We start from the raw sequence: 17,682 nt of genomic DNA, 5'->3' as shown, positions 1-17,682 counted from the left end.
TGAGATGTCTTTGAGGCTTTTCCATGCGAATGCATATGCCACTGTAATTACGCATACCACGCGTTAACACGCAAGACCGCGGGAGCGATTATACGTAGCTTGCGAGTATTTGCACGCACGGCAGAACAATCACCCGCACGGAGGCCATCTGTGTGGTGTTTGTACGTGATGAGTGTGCTTATATTATTTTCGACTTCGACACCATAGTACATCAGGCTTCCTTGGATAGAAGAATGATGGTGAAGGTCCAGCTGAATGCAGGAAGGTCACGTTTAATTCATCTTCAACTTTATTCTTGTTCATCACACAAGCAAGCCACCATTTCTTGTTATACACAAAGTGGTATATTTTCTACTGCCCATTCATAAAGTTATGTACTCGGAATTAATTTGACGTTCACAACACAGTAATTCTATATTGAGTCTGAGACATTTTTGAATGATCATTTCAGCCAGTCAGTAACTATTCAGTAACTATTCAGGGAACTCAACAGTATCATGCTTTTATACCTGTTAATTCAAGTCCATCAAAAATATCTGTGAAAATGTTTTCTAAGGCTAGAACAGTATTCTACAGTATTCGTTAGAAAATCTCTAGACAAACTCCAGTTGACACCAATAAATGGCTATATATCTGTGTGCAAACCACTCAGGCATTGTCAAACTATCTTCAGTGAACATTTACTGACTAATACAATGTCAAGTATTTCCCAAAAATGTTATCAAAATCTGATCTGGTGAGGTTAAACCAGTCTGTTGATTTGACACTGAATGACCCAAAATGACTGAGTAATAATGTATATTCATATAATCTCCAAATACACTTTTTTTGTTTTCTTCTTTTTTTCTCTCTCCTCCTACCTTAGGATAAAATGCCAGAGGTCCGTCAAAGCTCTTTTGCTTTGTTGGGAGATCTGACAAAGGCCTGTTTTCAACATGTCAAAGCTTGTATTGGTGCGTATACAACCTCATTTCTGTCTTTCTTTCTTTTCTTTTTTTTCCCCGTAATATCATGTAGCTGCTAAATATTTTGATTAAGTTAATTAACCTGTACACTTCTGTTTCCCTTCATTTAGCTGATTTTATGCCCATTTTAGGAACAAATTTAAACCCGGAGTTAATTTCTGTGTGCAACAATGCTACATGGGCAATCGGTGAAATCTCTATACAAATGGGTACGTTTATTTTTATTTGTCCTGTTAATACTATGAGGAGGTATCAAATGTAATAAAATCACAAATGATTTCATTATTTGGTTGATTTGCACTTCCCCAGTGGCTGCTATTGTCTGCAGTCGCTGAGTACGGAGTACTGTGCGGGAAAGCAGAGGGACCTTCCAGTCTCTCTGAGAGTAGCAGCGGAGGGAAGTTTCTCTTCCCTGCAGCTGCTAACACGGTTTGGTCAGATAAAGCACTTGCTGGTGTGGTCGCATCTGATGCGACCATGCCAGGCAAGTGGTTAAGCTGGGTATGTACTATACGATATATTGTGCAATATTTAGTATTTTCCTTCTAACTACACAAACATTGTATAGTGTGTATGCACAATCCGCCATTCACTGCAGTCGTTCATAACTTTCTCATCGGATGTGCTGCACTTCTAATGGGTTGTTTCCACAGTGATAACATGTAAAACTACATTGTGCCATCGTAGGGCACTTTGTGTAGTGTGTACGGCAGTGCAATGTATCATTACAGTGTGTTGCTGGGTCTTAGCATCGTCAGGAGTGTACCCAGCTTTAGTTGGAGCAAATCGAGCATCTTCGGACCTTAAGAGAGTCACTTGCATCTATACATTTTCTTTTTGTAAATCTATTTTTTGTAAATTTATTGGAATCTATTCATACCACATGAAAGCACTCTACTGTATATTCTTTCTGAATAGACCATGTTTGCAATATAGAGTGAAAACAAAAATTTATATGTTTATATCCAGAATTTTATCTGACTGTTTTCAGGGTTTGACATACCCTGAATTGTTTTTTATATGTCACATAAGGGGTTAGTCAGGTTGGATTGCAGAATTTGCAATCCTTTCTATCGCATGCTGGGCGCCGCCCATCGCAGGGCAAGGCAGCCCAGCCTGCTGAATGTCCTGCCCAGCTGCTGCGATTGAAATTTAATTGTGAACGACCCTCTGCCATTTTTCTCTAACATCCATAACGCATACTGGGGATCACTTAATACAATGGGGTATAGATGGGGTCCAAAGGAGCCGGTGCACTTAATATTTCTTCAACTAGGTGTGCTGGCTCCTCCCCTCTATGTCCGCTCCTACAACCAGTTTAGAAAAATGTGCTCTCAGGAGAGGCTGCACACTTTGGAGCTCTAGAGGATTTTTTCTTCAGTTTATTTTAAACTTTGTTATTTTCGGTATACTGTTTGGGCAACAGTATACCTGCACGTTGGGGATGGGGGGGGGGGGGGGGTGCGGTCTCTTAAGCGCCGCTTCCCCGCTGCAGGACCACCTGAGAGGTTGTTGGTACCGCAGGGCATTGCGCCTTGGCTAACGCAATTGCAGAACGCCGCACACCCCTAACATAGCCTGAAGGTGAGAAGAGTGGTGAGTACAAACCGGGGACCCCGCTAGACGGGTCCCCTGGTTCTTGGTGTGGCGCAATCGCAGGGGTGGCATACAGAATCCTCCCTGGGGGGAGCCACAATAGCCCCCCTGTGTACACTGGCAGCGGTGTTGAAAACTAGCATTTATGTGGTGTTTTGCATTAAATAGGAGACTTTGCCAGTATAAATAACTACATAGCTCTTGCACCATTACAGGGGGTGGAGCTTCCTCAGAGCGGAACCAGCAGTGTTTTGGCGCCTTTCTCTGCTTACAGCTGCAGCAGAAAGGACACACTGCTCCTCCAGACACTCATGGATACTCAGCAAAGTGGTACAGGGGTGTAAATAAGGGGGAGAGCCGCTATTGTTCATGATTAGTGTCCTGAAAAGGACAAGAACTCTGGTGTTTCACTGTGATAGATATATATGACAAGCTTGGGTGTGCTGTTCCTCTCTCATTCTATGTCTCCTCCTCGCATACAGTAAGGCAGGCTTGCTATTTTAATACTTGTGTGTGTGTGTAAACTGTAAACATGCTCAAACACCAATTATGATTCCCGATCATGTAAACAATGCAGTCAGTCCTCCCAGATTAGGGAGGAGGCTGGGGGGAGGGTCAGGAGCCATACTGGCTCTGTGCCGTAAAGACTATGATGGCAGATAAGCCATCCCAGCTCACTGCTAATAATCAGAAGACACAACAGCTGCAGCAGGCTGTCGCAGACCTAGCTGCAAAGGCAGATGATAAACAACCCCCCTCCCTAGTTCAGGGCCACGTAAATGTGGGCTGCCTGATTTACTCTCAGATTCTGAGGAAGAGGTACGGAGGATTTAACTTCTGCACAGGGTATTGAGCTCTTCATACTGGCTATCAGGGATGTGTTGAAAATCCCTTTAGAAGACGCTGCAGCACCGCAGTAGTTTTTATTAGCACAGAAAAACTCAGTGTCACTTTCCCTGATTTGGAACTCATGACATGTTTCGGCAAGCCTGACAGGTGACAAAAAGGTTTTTGCACACTTTCCCATTTGCCCCAGAAGGTAGGAAAAATTGGGAAGAACCCCCAGCCGCTGACATATAAGTCTCCTGCCTATCTAAAAAGGTGGTACGGCCACCTTTTCATTAAAGAACCCTGGGGATAGAAATATAGAGGCTACACTAAAGTCTATTTACACGGCGGCTGGCGTATCACAAAGACTTGTGCTTGCGGGTGACACATACCATTCATACATGGGCGACTTGAATTCAAGAGGGCCTTAGGTGGGTGGTGGGGATATATGCACCTGGTTACTGCAGTGACCCTCATAAGACACATCCAAGACACTGCACGCGTCCTCTGTGATTCTCTCAAGGAAATAGGTGCTCTTAATGCTAGGACTACTGCCTTGGCAGTGTCTGCGCGCAAAACCCTGTGGCTGCGTCAGTGGATAACGGACGCAGATTCTAAGCACAGTGTGGAGACTCTTCCCTTCTCAGGGGAGTGACTATTCAGGGTTGAGTTGGATACGTGGATTATTAAGGTTACTGCGGGTAAAACCACGCTTCTCCCCTCTGGGGCCTCGCCGGCTAGACGTTCCTACCCGGGGCCGTCTGCCCAGTCCTTTCGGAATACCAGATTTAGGTCTAGGGCCAGAAGTGCCTCCAATGCAGTGAGAGGCACCAGAGGTAAGACAAGAAAACCAGCAGCTGCAGGTTCTCAGGAACAGAGCACAAGTTCAGCTTCCACTAAGGCCTCAGCATGACGGTTCCCACCCACCCTGAGGGGATCTCGACTGCGTCACTTCAGCTGCATCTGGGAAAGCTCCTGCCAGGATGCCTGGGTAAAGGACCTCATTCTTAGGGCTACAAGCTGTAGATCGACGGCACTCCTCCCCAACGATTTTTCAAATCGAGCTTACCAGTTTTGCCAAAAAGCCATCCTAAAGTTGGTCCATTCCCAAGTCATTGTTCCAGTGCCACTACAACAGGGAAAGGGTTACTACTCCAACCTGTTTGTGGTACCGAAACCGTACGGTTCGGTAAGGCCCATTCTGAATCTAAAATCCTTGAACCCTTACCTAAAGGTTTTGTAGTTCAAGATGTAATCCTTGCGAGCAGTGATTGCGGGTCTGGAACGAGAGTTCATGGTCTCGCTGGATATAAAAAACGCCTATCTCCATATCCCGATTTGGCCACCTCACCAAGCTTACCTGCGGTTTGCCCTGCTGAACGATCACTACCCGTTCCATGTGCTACCCTTTGGCCTGTCCACAGCTCCGAGGGTTTTCACAAAGGTGATGGGGGAGATATTCCAGCTCCGGGTCCAGGGGTCAATATTGTCCCTTACCTGGACGATCTCTTGACAAAAGTGAGATCCAGGGAGCTTTTATTGCTCTATATAGACCACACTATTCAGCTTCTGTCACACCATGGGTGGATCCACAATTTACTAAAGTCCCACCTGGAGCCTACTCAGCTGCTCCTGTTCCTGGGAATGTTTCTGGATACGGTGGCACAGAAGGTGTTCCTCCCAGAGGATAAAGCAAGAACACTCCAGGAGATGGTCCGGATGGTTTTACAGCCTACTCTAATATCCATCCATCTTTGCATAAGATTGTTGGGGGAAATGGTAGCCTCATACGAGGTGATCCAGTACAGAAGGATCCATGCCAGAACCTTAACATAGAAACATAGAATTTGTCGGCAGATAAGAACCATTTGGCCCATCTAGTCTGCCCCTTTTTTTATTTTTTTTATATTATTTTTATCTCTAACCTTATTTGATCCTTATTTCTTTGTAAGGATATCCTTATGTCTATCCCATGCATGTTTAAATTGCTCTACTGTCTTAGCCTCTACCACCTCTGATGGGAGGCTATTCCACTTGTCCACTACCCTTTCTGTGAAATAATTTTTCCGAAAATTTCCCCTGAACCTCACCCCCTCCAGTCTCAGTGCATGTCCTCGTGTCCTATTGCTTCTCTTCATTTGGAGAATGTTTCCCTCCTGGACTTTGTTAAAACCCTTGATATATTTGAAAGTATCTATCATGTCCCCCCTTTCCCTTCTCTGCTCCAAACTATACATATTGAGATTTCTTAGTCTTTCTGGGTATGTTTTGTGATGTAGGCCATGCACCATTTTAGTTGCCCTCCTTTGTACAGTTTCTAATGTATTAATATCCTTTTGAAGATATGGCCTCCAGAACTGAATACAGTATTCTAGATGAGGCCGTACCAATGACCTATACAGTGGCATTATTACTTCTTTCTTTCTGCTGCTGATTCCTCTCCCAATGCAGCCAAGCATCTGACTAGCCTTCCTCATTGCCTTGTTACATTGCTTACCTGCCTTTAAGTCATCTGAAATAGTGACTCCTAGATCCCTTTCCTCCTCTGTAGTTTCCAGTATAGTGCCATTAATACTGTATTTAGCTTTAGGATTTTTGAGACCCAAGTGCATGATTTTGCATTTTTTGGCATTAAACTGTAATTGCCAGACTCTTGACCATTCCTCTAGTCTACCTAGATCCTCAATCATTTGGATCAATTGGATCTCCTGAGCAATTGGTCCGGCTCACATCTTCAGGTGCACCGGATAAAACGGCTGTCACCTCAGGCCAGGATTTCCCTCCTGTGGTGGCTACGTTCCTCAAACCTACTGGAAGGTGAAGTTTTGGGATCCAGGATTGGATCCTCCTCACGACAGATGCGAGTCTGAGAGGATGGGGAGCTGTCACCCAAGGGGCTCAGTTCCAGGGCAGGTGGTCAGCCCACAAAGCCCTGCTTCTGATCAACATTCTGGAACTTTAGGCGATCTGTAATGCTCTGCTTCAGGAATCATGCGATCCAGGTTCAGTCGGACAACGCCATGGCGGTGGCTTACATAACTCGACAAGGAGGGACAAAAAGCAAAGCCTGCATGTGAGAAGTGTCAAAGATACTCCTCTGGGCAGAAAGAAATGCAAGAGCAATATCCGCAATCTTCATTCCGGGAGTGGACAACTGGGCAGCGGACTTCCGGAGTCGTCACGATCTCCACCCGGGAGATTTGGGTCTCCACCAACAGGTGTTTCAGCAGATCATCAATCTGTGGGGCTGCCCACAAAAAGACATGATGGCTTCTCGACTCAACAAGAAGCTTTGCTGGTATTGCTCACGAACCAGGGACCCTCAGGCGAGAGCAATAGATGCACTAACGTCGCCTTGGCCTTACCAGATGGTCTGCCTGTTTCCCCCGATTCCATGGCTCCCAAGGGTGCTAAATCGAATGAGGAATCTAAGTCCAGGCAATTCTGATTGCCCCAGGTTGGTTTTGGAGGGTGTGGTATGCGGATCTTCTGGATATGTACGTCGAAGACCCTTGGCCTCTGCCAATGAGAAGAGATTTTCTTCAACAAGGACTGTTCCTCTACCCGGACTTACAGCGACTTCGTTTGACGGCATGGAGGTTGAGAGGAACATCCTAGCTCATAAGGTCCTTTCCTTAAGGGTTATTGCTACCATGGTTCAGGCCAGGAAGCCTGCGACATCAAAACACTATCATATCTGGAGGCGATGTGCCTCTTGGTGCGAGCAACTGCAGAGTTCCACTTGGGACGTTTCTTACGTTTCCTACAGGCTGGTGTGGATAAGGGCTTACGTCTTGGTTCTATAAAAGTCCAGATTTTTTCTCTCTATTTTCTTCCAGAAGAAATTGGCAGTGTTGCCTGAAGTCCAGACCTTCTTGCAAGGGGTTCTTCACATACAACTTCCTTTTGTGCCACCCACGGCACCCTGGGATTTGAATGTAGTGTTGGATTTTCTACAGCACTTCTGGTTTGAACCTCTGATGATGGTAGAAGACAAGTGCCTCAAGTGGAATACGGTAATGTTACTGTCCCTGGCTTCTGCTAGTCGTGTTTCAGAATTGGGGGCCCTATCATGTAAAAGTCCCTACTTGGTCTTTTACGAGGACAGAGCGGAGCTCAGGACTAAGCAGCAGTTCCTACCGAAGGTTGTCTCTGCGTGCCACTTGAATCAGCCACTTGTCCCATCAAGTTCGGTCACTTCTGCTCCTCCGAAGTCGTTGGATGCTGTGCGAGCCTTGAAGATTTATATCAGAAGGACGGCTCAGATAAGAAAGACTGATTCCTTACTTGTGCTCTATGATGCGCAGAAATAGGGTTGCCCTGCTTCTAAGCAGTCCATTGCTTGTTGGCTTAGGTTGACTATACAACACAGTCTCTGAAGGCCCAATCTACAAGATCAGTGGGGTCTTCCTGGGCTGCTGCCTGTGGAGTCTCCGCCTTGCACTATGCCGAGCTGCTACTTGGTTGGGGAAGAACACCTTTGTGAAGTTCTACAGGTTTGATACCCTGGCCAAACAGGATACCCAGTTTGGGCAGGCGGTGCTGCAGATGTCTCAGCACTTTCCTGCCTGTTCTGGAAGCTTTGGGACATCCCCATCGTGTAAAGTGAACCCCAGTATCCCTTATGTATGTCAGAGAAAATAGGATTTTGATACCTACCGTTAAATCCTTTTCACCGTACTTCATATGGGATACTGGGCGCCCGCCTTGTGTGCTGGTGTGTGAATCTCACGACTCATTGTTTGTTCAATCTCTCAAGTATGTCCATTCTCCTTCGGGCACAGTTTTACCGATACTGGCTGTAGGAGGGGGCATAGAGGGGAGGAGCAAGCACACCCAGTTGAAGAAATGTAAAGTGCATCGGCTCCTTTAGACTCCATCTATACCCCATCGTATTAAGTGAATCCCATTATGCCTTATGGACTACGAGAAAAGGATTTACTGGTAGGTATCAAAATCCTATTCTCTTACGTCCTAGAGGATACTGGGGTCTGTTTAGTACCATGGGTATAGATGGGTCCATAGGAGCTTTGGGCACTTTAAGAAGTTGATAGTGTGGCCTGGCTTCTCCCTCTATGCCCCTCCTACCAGACTCGGTTTAGAAAATGTGCCCGAAGGAGCTGGTCACGCTGAAGGAAGCTCCTGAAGAGTGTTCTGCATTTATTTTCTGTGTTTGTTGTTTTCAGGCCAGGCTGTTTGGCACCTCTTGATAGGGTTAATGGTCCCGTTCTCCGCTGACTGGACACTGAGCTCTTGAGGGAACTATTTGCAATCCCCACCACGGCGCGCATACATTCCCGCAGCACGCCGCCACCCCTAACAGAGCCAGAAAAATGAAGAGTAGTGAGTATTGAGCCGGCGTACCGGTTAGCGGGGCGCCGGCCATTATGGCGGCACATGGGTACGGAGATGCACGGCTTCTAAACAGGGCGAAATGTGTCTCCAGACACAGTACACAACTGCATCTCAGTACATTGTATACAGTACCCATACTGGCAACACAGCCTTAAAACAGTTTCTCTCCATTTTAAGCACAAGATTCCTCAGCCAGTATAAAAAAAAAGCGGGAAGACCGCGCCCCATTGAAGGGGCGGGGCTTCTTTATGAGAGGATCCAGCAGCTCACCAGCACCATTTTCCCTCTGCAATGGACACAGACGCTGATAGGACAGGGACGCGCAGCTCCTCCGGTTTGACTCCAGATTACCGCAGCGGTGCCAGGGGTCATAGTAGGGTGGAGAGCGCCTATTAGTGTACTAAGTCCCCTATCAGGGTGCTTAGTCTGCGACCCGGCTAGCGATAAGGGCGTGGTGGCTGGCTCCAAACAACTGTCTCCCTCTGAAGGGCTCTTTGTGGATTAATTGTGCGTAACCTTTTCCTGTGTGTGTGTGTGTGTCGCATTTACATTATGTCAGGCATAAAATAAGATTTTACTCACTGGTAAATCTATTTCTCGTAGTCCGTAGTGGATGCTGGGTACTCCGTAAGGACCATGGGGAATAGACGGGCTCCGCAGGAGACTGGGCACTCTTTAAAGAAAGATTAGGTACTACATCTGGTGTGCACTGGATCCTCCCTCTATGCCCCTCCTCCAGACCTCAGTTAGGGAAACTGTGCCCGGAAGAGCTGACAATACTCAAAGGATTTGGAATCCAGGGTAAGACTCATACCAGCCACACCAATCACACCGTACAACTCGTGATAACTAGACCCAGTTAACAGTATGAACAACAACTGAGCCTCATTAAACAGATGGCTCAGAACAAAAAACCCTATAGTTAAGCAATAACTATATACAAGTATTGCAGAAGTCCGCACTTGGGACGGGCTCCCAGCATCCACTACGGACTACGAGAAATAGATTTACCGGTGAGTAAAATCTTATTTTCTCTGACGTCCTAGTGGATGCTGGGTACTCCGTAAGGACCATGGGGATTATACCAAAGCTCCCAAACGGGCGGGAGAGTACGGATGACTCTGCAGCACCGAATGAGCAAACTCAAGGTCCTCCTCAGCCAGGGTATCAAACTTGTAGAATTTTGCAAACGTGTTTGATCCCAACCAGGTAGCAGCTCGGCAAAGTTGTAAAGTCGAGACCCCTCGGGCAGCCGCCCAAGAAGAGCCCACCTTCCTCGTGGAATGGGCTTTGACTGATTTAGGATGCGGCAGTCCAGCCGCAGAATGTGCAAGCTGAATCGTGCTACAGATCCAGCGAGCAATAGTCTGCTTAGAAGCAGGAGCACCCAGCTTGTTGGGTGCATGCAGGACAAACAGCGAGTCAGTTTTTCTGACTCTAGTCGTCCTGGAAACATAGATTTTCAGGGCCCGGACTACATCCAGCAACTTGGAAGCCTCCAAGTCCCGAGTAGCCGCAGGCACCACAATAGGTTGGTTCAAATGAAACGCTGATACCACCTTAGGGAGAAATTGGGGACGAGTCCTCAATTCTGCCCTGTCCATATGGAAGATCAGATAGGGGCTTTTACATGACAAAGCCGCCAATTCTGACACACGCCTAGCCGAAGCCAAGGCCAAAAGCATGACCACTTTCCACGTGAGATATTTCAACTCCACGGTCTTAAGTTGCTCAAACCAATGTGATTTTAGGAAATCCAACACAACGTTGAGATCCCAAAGTGCCACTTGAGGCACAAAAGGGGGCTGAATATGCAGCACTCCCTTAACAAACGTCTGAACTTCAGGCAGTGAAGCCAGTTCTTTTTGAAAGAAAATAGACAGGGCCGAAATCTGGACTTTAATGGATCCCAATTTTAGGCCCATAGTCACTCCTGACTGTAGGAAGTGCAGAAATCGACCCAGCTGAAATTCTTCTGTTGGGGCCTTCATAGCCTCACACCAAGCAACATATTTTCGCCATATGCGGTGATAATGTTTTTCTGTCACATCCTTCCTAGCTTTTATCAGCGTAGGAATGACTTCAACCAGAATGCCCTTTTCCATCAGGATCCGGCGTTCAACCGCCATGCCATCAAACGCAGCCGCGGTAAGTCTTGGAACAGACAGGGCCCCTGCTGTTGCAGGTCCTGTCGGAGCGGCAGAGGCCAAGGGTCCTCTGAGATCATTTCTTGCAGTTCCGGGTACCAAGTCCTTCTTGGCCAATCCGGAACGATGAGTATAGTTCTTACTCCTCTCTTTCTTATTATCCTCAGTACCTTTGAGGAGGGAACACATAAACCGACTGGTACGCCCACGGTGTCACTAGAGCGTCCACAGCTATCGCCTGAGGATCCCTTGACCTGGCGCAATATCTTTTTAGCTTTTTGTTGAGGCGGGACGCCATCATGTCCACCTGTGGCCTTTCCCAACGATTTACAATCAGCTGGAAGACTTCTGGATGAAGTCCCCACTCTCCCGGGTGGAGGTCGTGCCTGCTGAGGAAGTCTGCTTCCCAGTTGTCCACTCCCGGAATGAACACTGCTGACAGTGCTATCACGTGATTTTCCGCCCATCGGAGAATCCTTGTGGCTTCTGCCATCGCCATCCTGCTTCTTGTGCCGCCCTGTCGGTTTACATGGGTGACCGCCGTGATGTTGTCTGACTGAATCAGCACCGGCTGGTTTTGAAGCAGGGGTTTTGCTTGACTTAGGGCATTGTAAATGGCCCTTAGTTCCAGAATATTTATGTGTAGGGAAGCCTCCTGACTCGACCATTGTCCTTGGAAGTTTCTTCCCTGAGTGACTGCACCCCAACCTCGGAGGCTTGCATCCGTGGTCACCAGGACCCAGTCCTGTATGCCGAATCTGCGGCCCTCGAGAAGATGAGCACTCTGCAGCCACCACAGCAGACACACCCTGGCACTCGGGGACAGGGTGATCAGCCGATGCATCTGAAGATGCGATCCGGACCACTTGTCTAACAGATCCCACTGAAAGATCCTTGCATGGAACCTGCCGAAGGGAACCGCTTCGTAAGAAGCTACCATCTTTCCCAGGACTCGCGTGCAGTGATGCACCGACACCTGTTTCGGTTTCAGGAAGTCTGACCAGAGATGACAACTCCTTGGCCTTCTCCTCCGGGAGAAACACCTTCTTCTGTTCTGTGTCCAGAATCATACCCAAGAACAGCAGACGCGTCGTAGGAACCAGCTGCGACTTTGGGATATTCAGAATCCAGCCGTGCTGTTGTAGCACTTCCTGAGATAGTGCTACTCCAACCAACAACTGCTCCATGGACCTCGCCTTTATAAGGAGATCGTCCAAGTACGGGATAATTATAACTCCCTTCTTTCGAAGCAGTATCATCATTTCGGCCATTACTTTGGTAAATACCCTCGGTGCCGTGGACAGACCAAACGGCAACGTCTGGAATTGGTAATGCAGTCCTGTACCACAAAACGGAGGTACACCTGGTGAGGTGGGTAAATGGGGACATGTAGGTAAGCATCCTTGATGTCCAGTGATACCATATAATCCCCCTCTTCCAGGCTTGCAATAACCGCCCTGAGCGATTCCATTTTGAACTTGAACTTCCTTATATAAGTGTTCAAGGATTTCAAATTTAGAATGGGTCTCACCGAACCGTCTGGTTTCGGTACCACAAACATTGTGGAATAGTAACCCCGTCCCTGTTGAAGGAGGGGAACTTTGATTATCACCTGCTGGAGGTACAGCTTGTGAATTGCCGCCAGTACTACCTCCCTGTCCTGGGGAGTAGCTGGCAAGGCTGATTTGAGGTAACGGCGAGGGGGAGACGTCTCGAACTCCAGCTTGTATCCCTGAGATACCACTTGTAGAACCCAGAGATCCACCTGTGAGCGAACCCACTGGTCGCTGAAGTTCCGGAGACGGGCCCCAACCGCACCTGGCTCCACCTGTGGAGCCCCAGCGTCATGCGGTGGACTTAGTGGAAGCAGGGGAGGATTTTTGTTCCTGGGAACTGGCTGTCTGGTGCAGCTTTTTCCCTCTACCCCTGCCTCTGGGCAGAAAGGACGCGCCTCTAACCCGCTTGCCTTTCTGAGGCCGAAAGGACTGTACTTGATAATACGGTGCTTTCTTAGGCTGTGAGGGAACATGAGGTAAAAAAGTCGACTTCCCAGCTGTTGCTGTGGATACGAGGTCCGAGAGACCGTCCCCATACAATTCCTCACCCTTATAAGGCAAAATTTCCATGTGCCTTTTAGAATCAGCATCACCTGTCCACTGCCGAGTCCATAATACTCTCCTGGCAGAAATGGACATTGCATTAATTCTAGTTGCCAGCCGGCAAATGTCCCTCCTTGCATCCCTCATATATAAGACTACGTCTTTAATATGCTCTATGGTTAGCAATATAGTGTCCCTGTCAAGGGAATCAATGCTATCAGACAGGGAATCAGACCACGCTGCTGCAGCACTACACATCCATGCTGAAGCAATAGCAGGTCTCAGTATAGTACCTGAGTGTGTATACACAGACTTCAGGATAGCCTCCTGCTTTTTATCTGCAGGCTCCTTTAAGGCGGCCGTATCCTGAGAATGCAGTGCCACCTTTTTTGATAAGCGTGTGAGCGCCTTGTCCACCTTAGGGGATGTCTCCCAGTGTAACCTATCCGTTGGCGGGAAAGGGTACGCCATTAGTAACTGCTTAGAAATCACTAGTTTCTTATCTGGGGAACCCCACGCTTCTTCACACAATTCATTTAACTCATCAGATGGGGGAAAAGTCACTGGCTGCTTTTTCTCCCCAAACATAATACCCTTTTTTGTGGTAACCGGGTTAGTGTCAGAAATGTGCAACACATTTTTCATTGTCGTAATCATGCATCGGATGGCCCTAGTGGATTGTACATTTGTCTCATCCTCGTCGACACTGGAGTCAGACTCCGTGTCGACATCTGTCTGCCATCTGAGGTAGCGGGCGTTTTTGAGCCCCTGATGGCCTCTGAGATGCCTGGGCAGGCGCGGGCTGAGATGCCGGCTGTCCCAAAGCTGCGTCATCGAACCTTTTATGCAAGGAGTTGACACTGTCGGTTAATACCTTCCACATATCCATCCACTCAGGTGTCGGCCCCGCAGGGGGTGAAATCACACTTATCGGCACCTGCTCCGCCTCCACGTAAGCGTCCTCATCAAACATGTCGACACAGCCGTACCGACACACCGCACACACACACACACACACACACACACACAGGGAATGCTCTGACTGAGGACAGGACCCCACAAAGTCCTTTGGGGAGACAGAGAGAGAGTATGCCAGCACACACCAGAGCGCTATATAACAGAGGGATATACACTATACACAAAGTGAATTTTCCCCCAATAGCTGCTTTTATCACAATTTTGCGCCTAAATTTATGTCCCCCCCCCTCTCTTTTTTACCCTTTCTGTAGTGTATACTGCAGGGGAGAGCCTGGGGAGCGTCCTTCCAGCGGAGCTGTGAAGAGAAAATGGCGCTGGCTGTGCTGAGGAAGATAGCCCCGCCCCTTCAGCGACGGGCTTCTCCCGCTTTTTTAATGAAAATTATGGCGGGGGATTAGGCACATATACAGTTTAGAACTGTATTATGTGCAGTTTGCCATTAAGGTATACTAATTGCAGCCCAGGGCGCTCAACCCCCCCCCCCCCCCTTCCCCCCCCGCGCCCTGCACCCACCAGTGACCGGAGCGTGTGGTGTGCTGTGGGAGCAATGGCGCACAGCTGCAGTGCTGTGCGCTACCTTATTGAAGACCGGAGTCTTCAGCCGCCGATTTTCTCCGGTATCTTCCGTCTTCTGGCTCTGCAAGGGGGACGGCGGCGCGGCTCCGGGAACGGACGATCGAGGTCGGGCCCTGTGTTCGATCCCTCTGGAGCTAATGGTGTCCAGTAGCCTTAGAAGCACAAGCTAGCTGCAAGCTTGTAGGTTTGCTTCTCTCCCCTAAGTCCCACGTAGCAGTGAGTCTATTGCCAGCAGATCTCACTGAAAATAAAAAACCTAACAAATGCTTTCTTTATAGTGAACTCAGGAGAGCCCACTAAGTGCATCCAGCTCTGGCCGGGCACAGATTCTAACTGAGGTCTGGAGGAGGGGCATAGAGGGAGGAGCCAGTGCACTCCAGATGTAGTACCTAATCTTTCTTTAAAGAGTGCCCAGTCTCCTGCGGAGCCCGTCTATTCCCCATGGTCCTTACGGAGTACCCAGCATCCACTAGGACGTCAGAGAAAGTGTGTTTCTTGTACAGTGGAGTTTTCCTCTTCACCAGGGGGCTCACTACTGGGTACTCAGGGTTCACAAGCTAGTGCGGCTGAACCGGAGTGGGTTAATTATCTCAAAGGAATGAATTCACTCCTTTTCTACAAAATTGTCCCGCAATGAGAAAGAGACGCAGTACTTAAAATAAACTGTGGTTGAGTTTATGAACAGATAACTCAGTCCCCAAAATAGCGTCTCAGTCCCCTCCCATTTGTCTGCAAAAGCTATCTCTGGCCCATATCCTGCAATCTGTCTCTGACGCTGATTGGTCAGAATTGGAGGAGGGTGGGGTAGACTTGGAGGGGAGGGGGGGGGGGGTTGTAGCTCTGTCACAGGGAATAGAGGCTCTTGTAGAGGCTATCAGATGTTCTGCATATTACTGATGAGGAGGAGAGTGGGGAATCTTATTTTAATGTAAAGAAGTCCTTCGTTACTTTTCCTGTCCTGTTTGAAGAACTACGGGTTAATCCTGATAAGAAGTTTCAGATCCCTAAAAGGTTGCTCTCAACTTTTCCTTTTCCTCTGGAGGATGGGAAAAAAATAGGAAAATCCACCAATAGTGGCTGCATCAGTCTCTAGGCTGTCACGTAAAATTGTATTGCCTGTTCCTGGTGCATCCTCCCTAAAAGACACGGCTGATCGAAAAATTGAGACTACACTCAAATCATTGGGCCACCCCAGCAGCTGTGTACAAAGACTCACTATTGCATGTGCATGTATGACTAAAGCCATTGCGAAATGGTCAGGTAACCTAATTGAAGGGTTCGATTCCTTATCTATGGGGGAAGTTGTCTGACTCCTGCAGCATATACAGGACTCTGCGAACTTTATGGTGGAAGCCATAAATTAAATAGGCATGCTTAACGCATGCACCACTGCTACAGTGTCGGCATGCAGGGGCTTGTGGCTACGCCAGTGGACTGCTGACGCAGACTCCAGAAAAGGCATGGAAGGCCTACCATTCACAGGAGAGGCCTTGTTTGGAGATGAACTAGACAAATGGATCTCCGCAGCCTCCCCAACCAAGAAGACTTTTATTTAGCTACTAAGTTACAGTCCTTTCGGACGGCCAAGTTCAAGGGCAAATCCAGAGGTGCTTCTGCGTTCTCCAGCGGCGCAAGAAGTAAACCACGCAAACCAGCAGGTGCTCAGGAACAGAGCTCAGGCCCTGCTTCCTCAAAGACTTCAGCATGCCAGTGGACTGCAATGCCTGGAAGGCTGTCAGGTGGGAGCCCAACTACAATTCTTCAGTCCGATCTGGTCAAATTCGTGCCAGGATCCCTGGGTCATAAATATTATTTCTCTAACGTCCTAGTGGATGCTGGGGACTCCGTAAGGACCATGGGGAATAGACGGGCTCCGCAGGAGACTGGGCACTCTAAAGAAAGATTAGGTACTATCTGGTGTGCACTGGCTCCTCCCTCTATGCCCCTCCTCTAGACCTCAGTTAGAATCTGTGCCTGGCCAGAGCTGGGTGCTCCTAGTGGGCTCTCCTGAGCCTGCTAGTAAAAGAAAGTATTTGTTAGGTTTTTTATTTTCAGTGAGCTTCTGCTGGCAACAGACTCACTGCTTTGAGGGACTGAAGGGAGAGAAGCAAACCTACCTGTCTACAGCTAGGTTGCACTTCTTAGGCTACTGGACACCATTAGCTCCAGAGGGTTCGAACACAGGCATCTGTCCTCGATCGTCCGTTCCCGGAGCCGCGCCGCCGTCCCCCTCGCAGAGCCAGAAGAACAGAAGCTTGAAGACGGCGAAAACGGCGGCTGAAGACTCCTGTCTTCATTTAAGGTAGCGCACAGCACCGCAGCTGTGCGCCATTGCTCCCAGCACACTTTCACACTCCGGTCACTGTATGGTGCAGGGCGCTGGGGGGGGCGCGGGCGCCCTGGGCAGCAATTGAAGTACCTTTTTGGCATAACATACATATATACAGTCAGGCACTGTATATATGTAAAAAACACCGCCATTTTTTTCACACAGAAGCGGGACAGAAGCCCGCCGCTGAGGGGGCGGGGCCTTCTTCCTCAGCACACCAGCGCCATTTTCTCTTCACAGCTCCGCTGGAAGGACGCTCCCCAGGCTCTCCCCTGCAGTATCCAGGTACAAGAAGGGTAAAAAAGAGAGGGGGGGCACATAAATTTAGGCGCAAAAAACATAAAAATCGGCAGCTATTGGGTAATCACTTATTATAGTGAATATCCCTGGGTTATATAGCGCTGTGGTGTGTGCTGGCATACTCTCTCTGTCTCCCCAAAGGCCTTTGTGGGGTCCTGTCCTCAGTCAGAGCATTCCCTGTGTGTGTGCTGTGTGTCGGTACGGCTGTGTCGACATGTTTGATGAGGGTTACGTGGAGGCGGAGCAAGTGCGGATAAATGTGGTGTCGGGGCCGACACCTGATTGGATGGATATGTGGAAGGTCTTAAATGATAATGTAAGCTCCTTGCATAAAAGGTTTGATGACGCTGCAGCCTTGGGACAGCCGGGGTCTCAACCCGGGCCTGCCCAGGCGACTCAGAGGCCGTCGGGGTCTCATAAACGCCCACTATCTCAGATGGTTGACACAGATGCCGATACGGAGTCCGACTCCAGTGTCGACGATGATGAGGCACAATTACAGCCTAAGA

General features: G+C 48.5%; 1 protein-coding gene across 2 annotated transcripts in view; it reads left to right on the top strand.

The window, feature by feature from the left end:
- The window catches only part of TNPO1 (transportin 1), a 280,036-nt gene that overhangs the window by 212,716 nt on the left and 49,638 nt on the right, over positions 1-17,682 (top strand). For both annotated transcript variants that reach the window (XM_063963878.1, XM_063963879.1), the window contains exons 17-18: positions 866-953; positions 1,076-1,174. In XM_063963878.1, coding sequence (XP_063819948.1) covers positions 866-953; positions 1,076-1,174 — 187 coding nt within the window. The remainder of the gene's footprint in view (positions 1-865; positions 954-1,075; positions 1,175-17,682) is intronic.

This window comes from Pseudophryne corroboree, chromosome 1 (assembly GCF_028390025.1).
Source record: "Pseudophryne corroboree isolate aPseCor3 chromosome 1, aPseCor3.hap2, whole genome shotgun sequence".
Taxonomy (NCBI): domain Eukaryota; kingdom Metazoa; phylum Chordata; class Amphibia; order Anura; family Myobatrachidae; genus Pseudophryne; species Pseudophryne corroboree.
The sequence above is the reverse complement of the archived record's forward strand: the minus strand, read 5'-3'. Positions and strand labels throughout refer to the sequence as shown.